Source organism: Lepisma saccharinum, chromosome 11 (assembly GCF_977018435.1).
Source record: "Lepisma saccharinum chromosome 11, izLepSacc3.1, whole genome shotgun sequence".
Classification (NCBI taxonomy): domain Eukaryota; kingdom Metazoa; phylum Arthropoda; class Insecta; order Zygentoma; family Lepismatidae; genus Lepisma; species Lepisma saccharinum.
The window spans coordinates 80,451,684-80,462,691 of record NC_139239.1 but is presented as its reverse complement, the minus strand read 5'-3'; the positions used below and the strand labels follow the sequence as shown (position 1 = coordinate 80,462,691).

At 35.3% G+C, this 11,008-nt stretch overlaps 1 protein-coding gene across 2 annotated transcripts in view; it reads right to left on the bottom strand.

Annotated features, from left to right (window-relative positions):
* Window positions 1-1,354: 1,354 nt before the first annotated feature.
* LOC145994941 (F-box/LRR-repeat protein 4-like) overlaps window positions 1,355-11,008 on the bottom strand; it is a 28,281-nt gene continuing 18,627 nt past the window's right edge. For both annotated transcript variants that reach the window (XM_083131453.1, XM_083131454.1), the window contains exon 2: window positions 1,355-7,383. In XM_083131453.1, the coding sequence (XP_082987579.1) occupies window positions 5,846-7,318 (1,473 nt within the window). In that variant the 5' untranslated portion in view covers window positions 7,319-7,383 and the 3' untranslated portion in view covers window positions 1,355-5,845. The remainder of the gene's footprint in view (window positions 7,384-11,008) is intronic.

Genomic DNA, 11,008 nt, shown 5'->3' with positions numbered 1-11,008 from the left:
CCAATATTATCAGTCATAACAAAAATACAGTGCCAAAAAAAAAGTATAATTATTTATATTTTTTCATTTTGTCTTAAAATTACTCAAAAATCATTGGGAATATTTAAAACATGAGAAGGACCAAATTTGTAGAGTAATGTTGGCACTGAAATTAAAAAAAAAAATGCCTCGATATGACCAATAGTTTCAGAGATATGCATGATTTCTTAAACACTGCATATTGAATGCTCAGGGGGGCATAGGGTGGGGACTTTTGGGAAAATAAATCTCTTATGATGGTCTAACAATACACCAAAATTCAGCTTTCCCCAAATTATTTCAGACAAAAATCCTTCATTTACTGGGCTGTATTGCCACCTGCCTCCATGGCAGAATGGTTAGCCAGAGCGCTACAATGCCATGGGTCCCGGGTTCGAATTCCGGTCCAGTCATGGGTGTTTGTGAGTGTCCATTCATCAATTTCATTGTACGTATAATCAATCACTCATCCTCATCTTCGCGATTAGCCAAAAGTTGCAGAAAAGCAAAGTAAAATAAACCAAATCAATCTATCTTTTCCACTCCTTCTAGCATGAGCTGTGACATGTTCACTCCCACCATGTCTTTTTCCCCAGCAGCCTTCTTCACTTAGCAACATTTGAGCAATCAGCTTCTCCACTTTTGCTTCCTTACCTTGAATCCTATTCTTTTCATTGTCTATCTTCATCAGCCTTTCCAATTCCTGTGCCTTCTCCCTTTGCTCCTTGTCTTCAATAGGCCACTGTTCATCATAATTGTAATAACCATGAGCTGCTCTTTTAATCTGAAAGAGCTACTCTGTGATATTAACAAGGTATACCTTGATCTCAAAAACATGATCTAACTGACATGTACTGATTTTACTGACCATTTTCCACCCCTGAATTTAAGTAATTATGTAGGTGGAGCCATTAGTGGAAAATTAATATACATATTATTTTAAATGTTTACATGTATAATGTTCAATTTCCTGTATTCCATGCAGTGTAGTTTGAATTTATTGTAACACTACAATTCAATGCTGGCCTTACAGTACGTGCAGGCCCACATGAACGTATGTAATAATCATTATTTAGCTGTGCTGTGTCTACTAAGTATTTCCATCTAGTATTGTTCTTAAATGTACTGAAAGTATCGTGTTGAAGAAAATTGGAACTATTGAGGATTAAACGAAGAAACATCATTGACCTATCAGCATAGATAAAATATCCAAATAAGCACTGGATCTAAAAATCTCCGAAACAACCCACAAAAGATTCTATTCATGCAATTCAAAATATAAATTAGTAACACTTCAATATGCAAGAAGTATTAAAATATATTTATTACAGCACAAAACAACATTTTTGGAAATCATACTACATGGTTCCATGGTATTGCTACACTTGTTACACAAATATGAAAATTATCACAATACAATTTCGAAATTCTCACATGTTTCTCTGCATAACACAATATTTCAACAGGATAAAATTTAAAATAATTGTGAAGTTTTCCTGTTGGCAAATAATACGAGATACTCTTGGGATATCAGCAAGGTCAGTTCGGTAGCAGGACTGGAACTGAATGGCTGATATCCTGAGAAACTCAATAGGATACAACTTAAAAACTTTCATTTGACAACTTTCTTTAATAAGAAACTATTTTCAGTTCCTGAAAAGTTGCTTTCTCTAAAGTTACGTTATCCTTTGGACAACATATATACAAAAGCTCCAAAGCTTATTCAAATACAGGGATGAAATTCTAAAATTCTTCAGTCAATGAGTTTGAGTACAAAACAGTCTCCCCAATAACCTATATTAACACTGCAGTGGTAGCATGAAAAACATAATAGTCTTTGGTTGTTATTGTGATCCATCGAACAATCATTTTTACCCATTATTTGTCACAATTTATTTGAATCATCACATTACAGAATGAAGGAAATACTGAATGTAGTGAATTACATTTGAATGTGATGAAACCAAACACAAATACATAAAGCATATCTTGGAATCTTAGTTTTATTATCATCTTTCCACAGAAGATTTCACAAACAGGTTTCTTCTAGTCTGGAAGAAACTTCATACATTTATAGATTTTTAGAAACATGTACTTATAGATATATGAAAATACTACATAACCGAAAATACTCCCATCAATAGTCAGGCACTATTGTATTCCACTGAAATGTGAGGTCTATAACAAGTCAAAAATGGATCCTTTCCAAATAATAGCTGAACGAACAGACTAGACAAGACTTTCTGGCTTGTTCAAGGAAGATACTCTGGGAGCAAAGGTCAACAATGTTGCCAAATGACAGTGACAAGCAAATATAAACAAGTGGATCACTTTCATGATCCGTGTGACCACTGCAGTGTTGAATAAGGAGACTGCTTACAAAATGATTGTCCACTGACTCACATAAGAAAAAGTATAATTCTACTATTGGCGAAATGCACAAGAAATCTCAAGTCAGTTATTCCATTTTAACAAGACTAAAGCTTTACAGACTTGCAACCATTCAAAATCATCTTTATGCCACTCTCAGCAATGTTTAGGCAGTGCTTAAGGCTGTTTCTGTCATTTACAGACCTACTTTAAATATCTAACAAACCTGTTACATTTGTTTTTCTGAAAAGCTTACACACAGTTACAGGTGTAGCAACTACATTCTTCACAAACACGGACTTCAAATGCAATTCTCCACACTGCCCAAACCTTAATTGGTTACATTAATACAATATCTCATAATAAGTATTTCTAATCTCTTAGAGGGTGAGTATATTATTTACAAATGAACCTCTTCAGTAACTCCCATTTCATTTCAATGAAATTAACGTGTTCTTCACATGATCTAAAAAAAATAAATCACATCACTATCACGTGTGTTTAAGGTCAAATTATGTCCATTTCTTCCAGAAATAAGAGATTTCTACATACAAATGACACACTAAATGAGCAACACAGTGAAGAGAACACTGAAGGATATTTAAGTAACATACGGGCCAACCTTGAAAATATGTCCAATAATTCTGCAGAAAAATTCAGATTCAGTGCAATGAACCATCTGTATTGGAAAAATATAATACAAAATGAGAAGTTAGTCCTGAGGGTGACGTACCAATAACACACACTAATGAGAACACCTTAAATGAAATCCGAAAAGGTATGAAGAAAGTAATACCGCAAGGGCACATTTGTTTTGACTTCATGAAAATGGAAAGAAGCTCATGACAATAAAGAAAAAACTGAAGGAAGCAGCTAACAAATAAAAATAAAAAACTAAGAGAAAGAAAAAATCATGAAACAAAGCAGCAGAATTCTTGGTATTAAAAGGACAAACATGTTCAGCATGAGTGCAAACAAATGAAGGTTTTTCAATGATGTTTTTGCACAACTGGAGCTTCAACTCAGGCCCGTACCCAGGATTTTTCAGGGGTGCAAGGGATGTACTGCACTGCTGTGTGTATATATTCTTTATGGGAGAGGATGTGTAAAGGTGTACAGAAATGACATATTTCGTTTAAGACATATTGTTGACTTCTGCATGTTTATAGACAATTTTCATGTTATGCAACTGCAAGACAATAATTCATGGTTAACACTGACATTTACTACTGTCAGAGTGAAAAAACTGTAGTGTAATACAGATCAACTGTAGGAATCCTGTATAGTGTAAGCATCTCTTACAAAACTTATGAATTATTTTCTTTTATATACAAACAAATCAAATAGCCTACGATAAGCAACATACTATGTGTGTGCAGTGATAGATGAGAATTCACAGCTATTGCAACATCAAATTTCGTGACTTTTCCAGGTACTTTAAAATATTTTTCCAGGCAAGTGTATAAGGATTGAACTTGCAAATGAATATAGTTTGTTGAACACTGTTGAAAATAAATTTAAAATAAAATTAAAGAACATTTTTATATGCAATATTACCCCCGGAGGAATAAAAAACAAAACATGTTTTCCTTTGCCAACCCTGACAAGCAAAAAAAATTAATTCACCCGACTTTTCCAGTTTTGAAAGCTTTATAAAATTTAGTGTTTCCAATGAACTTCTCACTCCTGGCCCAGTTTCTGCGACTTCTCCAGGATTTTCAGGTCAGCGGGAGCCCTGTAAATTAATTATCTGAAGGGAATGTGTATGATAATTGACTTCTTCACAGTGCCTCTGCGGTATAATATTGTTTCCTTGTTGTATTTTTACTTTCAGAACCTTATTCCACAGTACAAATAAATGCCAGTGGCAACTAAGAAGCTATTGAATGAAGTTGCATACATAGCTAATGACATTTTCAATGGTTCATAGCGTCAAAACGAGGCCTCAATGAGAAAATTATCAATACGATTTGTTCAGTGTTTTTATGTTAAAGACAATTACAAGTAGAAAAGAAGAAAAGTTACAGTAAAATAACTTGACAGATTGACAGATTCTCCTAATAATATTCTACTTAATCTACTGGGTGTTTTGCTAAAACCCCAGGCAAATTTTTAACCAAAAAAAATAATCTAGCAACTCTTCTGCTTTGAATTGGATTCTCCTGTTTACATTAAATTCATTACTCTGAAGCCATTCTGTAAGTGGCAAAATCGACATCAGTTGCAGAAAAACCCTTGAGAAAGAAGACGAAGTTTCTTCCTTGTACTCTGTGGTGGTGAAAAGAGTCCATAACTCTTGCTGTGTGGGTGAAGAGCTAAATGGCCTCCCTCCTTATATTGTTGGTTTTGTACTGCAGTCACCTTTGTTCCACGAGGTAAAAAGTATACAAAATTCCTCTCCATGAAAATTAATGTGACACATTAATGAAGGAAACCATTCATTAATCAAGGGGTTGCTATTTATTTGACAAGTGTCAAACAACTGTTTTCAATTCATAAAAAAGTTCAAAACAATTCTGACAATGTAGACAGTAGTCTATAGAATTACCTACATAAGCAGTACAATGTCTATAGTGGTGTAAGTAGTGTCTGAGGTAGACTTAGAGACAAAAAAAGTCTGGGTATGAATGAAAGAAATGCTGTCCTGACTAAATAGGGATGTCTAGTAGCCTTGTATCAAAGGTTATAAAACTAAAATTTCCAAATATTGCATACTGTACATTTTCTCTCCACACACACGTTCACTTATGAAGTACAAAACCGAAATTATTGCAAAATTTGAAAAATCATAATTCCTTTTATAGGTTCACATTAAATTTCATGGTTCACGGAGCCATGGCCCCCTCCCCCTGGGTACAGGCCTGCTTCAACTCGTATTCCTGAACCTTCCACTAGCAGAGAGGACCCTACCTAAGGAAATTTGTTGGAGCGAGTTAGTATTGTGGAATATAAGCAGAAAGAATTCAAATGCAGTCTCTGCAATAAGTTGAACCAAGGCCAGACAGGCCCACCAGTACACTGGACAAAATCCCGGTGCGCCCTCTAAGTGTCTTCCGAAAAAAAAAACAAAAAAAAAAAACACATTTTTCCCAAACTACTCACAATCGGTCACTCTGTTCAGGAAAATTGCCACCACCCTCATGCACTCCCAGTCTAGCCCAGAGTTTCACCATGAAAAAATGCATCTGAAAGAAACAGATGATGATCTCTTTTGTGTCAAGACTGTTTTCTGGCTGAACACAACATTGACAATTTAATTGTGCCAGTCAGAACATTCAATAGCTGTTGGAACCTAAACCAATTTTGTGTATAAAGCTTGTAATTAGCATTATTATCCTTGTTATTGGTATTATTATTTGTAGCTAACAAAATTTCAGAAATGTTTAGCTTTGAGAAGAGTTTAAATGAGTTAAAACTACACATTGCATACCTAAGTTAATGTGGTTCTTAGAAAGTATCAATAATGGCGTGAAATCCATTTTATCTGCAGTTTTTTCTGCCGTTCTTTGTAAGCTGATTTAGCAAGTTTGAGGCGCTTCTCTACGCTTTGCATCACGTGACTGTCTGTAAGCAAATATTCCAGAGAATTTGAAAATTTGTGGATATGTAACAAATATCTGTCACTCGAGGTGGTCATACGAGTAAGACTCAATTTTTTTAAATGCTGGCAACCCCTCAGAATTGTTTTCACGCCATTATATGTTACATTTAGACACAAATCAAGAGAAAGTGTCTCAAGAGAATTACAATTTATGGAAATGATTTCAGCAACATCATCATTTACTGACTTGCACAAGACAAGCTTCAATTCTATAATATGTGTGGCACACAGAAAGTATTCCGTCAATGAGGATATTCCCTCAATATGGAGACATTTTAAACCTTTGCAACCATTCAGAATTGTTTTAAGCCCAATGTCAGTAATATTTTTGCAATAACTCAGGAAGAGTTTCTGCAGCAAATCACAGTTAATAGAAATGCTCGCTGCAACACAGTCATTTACTGATTGACACTCGTGAAATTGCAAGTCTAGCAGTTGTGGAAAATGCTTTTCTTCAAATAGTTTACATGGTGTAAATCTTAAACCACTAAGATAGAGTGACTTCAAAGGTAAATTTCCTATATTAGAGATCCTCTCATTTGTTATTTTTTGGCAATCCACGATACTGAGGATTTCTAGTTTCTGACAAATACTTAGTTTACTGAAGAATGTACCTGTCAAGTATCTTCCATCTAACTTTATGACAACAAGAGTTTCCTTAGTTTTTTCCAAGAAATATATCAGGTCAGGGTCATATACACGTCTTGCATTTTTAACATCAAGTTCTTGTAAGAAAGGACAATTATCAGCTATTGCTCTAAGGTCAGCACCATTTATATCTCTACAAAATGGAATAATTAATTTCCGTAAATTTGATTCAACCTTGAATACACCACAGAGCTTGCCTCCTAACGCATGAATATTTGGCTTAAATCCTTGATTACCAATTATATGTATCTCTTGAAGATTATTAACAGTACTATTGGAAACATATTCGTTCAGTACAGTATACAAATTCACATGGACCCCCTCCAACACTAGCATATGAAGAGTTCCACAATGGCGAAATAACATCCTTAAAATGTTGATTGCACATTCACAATGTGTCTCTCTTGCAGGGAAATTACATGTTCTCATGCAAGATTCATGCAATTTCAAGTGGAATTTACGTACTGGTAATAGAGGAACTTCAGAGAGAATCTGTATAGTATCATCCAGATCATTTACATCACACAGAAGCATTCTCTGCTTCCAGAGAGAAGGACTGCTCACAAGATCATTCCATCGCATGCACACATGTCTAAAAACCAAACATAGTTCCCTTGTCGAGAAGTATTCAAATATCTTCAACAACAGTTCATTTGGTAAATTATAGATGCCACTCGCCATGATTTGCACTGTAAGGTGAGTGCTCAGAACGGCAACAATCCAAAGTTCTTCTAATTATATTTAGTCTGAAAAAAAATATATATAAGATTAGTAAACACAGCTTCATGTCTTTATTAGAATTATCCCTACTTGATTTGTTGTTGTTTTAAGTCCACTTTATGCACAGAAAGGCTAAGCGGGACTGGACCTATAGTTTAAAGTGGGATCCGAACCATTGAGACATGTGCCTCCACCGGGACCCCATGATTACAAGACAACAACATTACCACTATGCCATCGGGGAGGCCCAATTATCCCTATTTAAACTCGAGCATTAATGTGTGTGTGTTTCTGTAATATTTATTCCACGACAAAACAATAGTATCATCTATGTTAACCAAGCTCGCAATTTAAATCAGACAATTTTTTTTTAATCACTGATTTAAAGCACTTTAAAGAAATAATTTATAGAATAATGTACATAAGGATTTTGTACATATCAGAATCACTTTTGGTGAAAGTACGTTAATCTCGTAATCATTTAGTGGTGTTTATTAGGCTCTAAGAATGGAAAAAATATATATGTACCGATGGGGTGAAGCTCCTTCGAAAGGAAATGTAATATGTAAACTGTAAAAACACTTAAATTTCTCTTCATTTAAAATTCAATATTTTTTATAGGCAAAAATAGCAATCACTTTGTGTAGAATAAAATACAAAATACTAATCATGTTAAACCGTAAAGAGTGTCATTATCATTAAACTGTACATAAACATGGCAGCTGATATTTTGCAAACTATCATTAAAAAATTTGCCAAAATTCAGCTACAAAGATTATAAAAAATATTTTAAGTTACAACAGGGTGGCTACAAACAAGCAGAAATTAAATTCCCTGACTTTTCCAGGTTTTCCAGGACAAAATTTACATTTTTCCCTGACAATTACAAACTAAACTAAATCGATGTTTTTGCAAATGGAAATAATATACTCATACAGCTCTACGTATGGTTTTGTTAAGTACCAATATTATCTTCAATGAATTTGACTTAATTTCTTTATTCTCTATGATTTGAATTCAAACTGCAAAATAGTGAATTTGGAAAATTATTACAATTCACAAGCTAGGGAAGGATTACGGAATTTTGTCATACGCAGTAAGTTTAAAATAAAATACTTGATTATTTTTAAAGTTACGACTAAATGATATAAGAGTGAAGAGTGATTGATTAAGAAATACAATTTGTAATTTATCAGTCTCCTTATACATTCTCGGTATTATATGTTGATATTTCCAATGAGGTTTGGAACCCTCTGCTTGCAAGAACCACGAGTGCAGACTCATTTTTCGATGCATAAGCTACTTCTCTCTTCTCTGTAAAGCAAACAACTTAACTCTTGCATAGAAGTGAAACAATTGAATTGTACAAAAGGAAGTGTTATATTTCCTTGCATTATCAATGGGATTTCTGCTTCAGTACAGTATATCCAAGTGAAGTACTGTGAAACTGACAACATGCAGTTATACCATTAATGCTGACGAAAAGGGTACGTAGGTATTAGAAATTTAACGCAAGGAATTTATAGAATTACATTGTATAGGTACCTGATTTAGCTAACCACACATTAAAACAGGAACACTCTAATAATAATAGTTTTTGAAAGTTCATATACGAGGGGCATCCTGAAAAAAGCTCCAATGGTGCCTATACGCAGCACTAGTGGCCGGAGAGCGACACACACACATGCAGGCAGGAAGAAGTGGCATGTAGCTGTAATCCGGTACAGTTGCAATGCAGCCGTTTTAGGACAGTTCTAGGTTAAAGATTGCAGCTCTCAAACAGTCTCCCACCGACTGCGATGTAGCCTACATTGCACGCTCAGAATTTGGCACAGAGCCACCTGCAATCGTGTGAGGTGTGCAGACCGGATGTCATGAGTGATAGTGTGGTCAGACGATGGTGCAGACAATTCACGGAAGGCCAATCGAATGTGTACAACCCCATACAGCTGAGTACACACGGACCCTTTGCACCACTTCAGGTGAGAGATCTTGGACCACTCCCCGTACAGCACTCGCCTTGAATGTACCCACTTTCATCTCTTTGTTTAACTGAAGAGGTTTCTGGAAGGACAAGGATTTGACAGCTACACTGCGGTAGAGATATTTCAAGTCTTTGCTGTCAGACACATATGCCATGGGCATACAAAATTTAGTGCCATGCTACGACAAATGCCAGAACAACGGTGGTGATTATGCCGAAAATTAGGTTAGGACTCACTGTTACTAATGCAATAAATTACAACTGATATTCTTGTTTTATTTATGCCTAATCGGTAGGGACCTTGATATTTTTTTTCAAATTGGTGTATTTTCTTATTTTTATTTTTTACTATACTGTGTTACTTTTCCCAAAATTCACATTTTCATTTTAGCGCATTTTCTGGCAAATATCTCAAATTATACCTTCATGGTGTTTTTAAACTACTGTTTCAAATTGTAAGTCACATGGCTTATGCCTCTTTGTGAGAGTTTGATATATTGAAAGTTATTTTGGAAAAGTTATTTTCCATACCCCTTTTTTTAATTTTAAGGTAAGGATTGTAGAAAATGTAATTTTCCCCGTATATACTGAAGGGTGCATAATGACCATAAGTGGTGACGCACCCAAAAAATTAAAATCAATGGCAACGCACCCAAAAAAATAAAATCAATCAATCTCACGTGACAGATACCGATATATTATGGCACCAAAAATTGGCATTATCATTTTTGACTTGTTAGTGTTACGTTTCCCAAAATTCGCGTTTCTGTTTTAGAACATTTATCTGCCAAATATACCGAAACTTAATACTCCATTGTGGTTTTAAACTATTATTTTAAATTGTAGGTCACATGGTCTACGTATTTTCGTGACAGTTTGATATGTTGGAGCAGATTTTTGAGGAAGTAAAAGTAATGTGCTCCCCTGCACTTTTCCATGAGGGTGTATAGGGGTGTGGAGTTAGGGCCCCACATATTCTTGATCACGGCTGAAGGTGGGGGTGATGTGATCAGCTCCACGCTCCTGGCTACCTTTATCCCTCAACGTTTCCTCAAAGTGCCAGCTTCATATGATGCTGGGTGGGCACCGGAGCAGTTTGAATAGGTGGAAAACATCCCGGTTCTACCCCGCAAGGGATTGACCCCGGGTCTCTCGCATAGTAGTCAGACGCCCTAACAACTGAGCTCCATTATTACTCGCTCGACAAATGCCGATGGTGCACACTTAGCTTGGTAATTCAAAACATATCTCGTGCGACAAATACGAAGATGTGGCTCCCGTGTGACGGTAGATACGCACTCGATCTCCTGTTAGAACCCTGCCACTTTGCTCTGTGATGCAAATGGCTTTTATAGAAGTTGAAAAAAATCGTTGGAAATACATGATTTAATGTGGCTGTTGGAATTATTCCATGTACGTATAACTCTATAGTTTACTCTTGAGTAAAATGTTGGAAAACTTGCATGTTCTATGTACACAAACATGGCCTAGAAAAGACAAGAATGTTGGATTTCATTTAATTTTTTGTTGTTTTAGGACATTTCTTTTTTAAAAAATTGCTAAAAACGCCCACAATTCGCATTATTTCGATATTTCGAACGGGTGAAATATGTGTCCAGATATCACTGCACATTCCTAAACATAACTTTGCAGCAATTACCATTTTT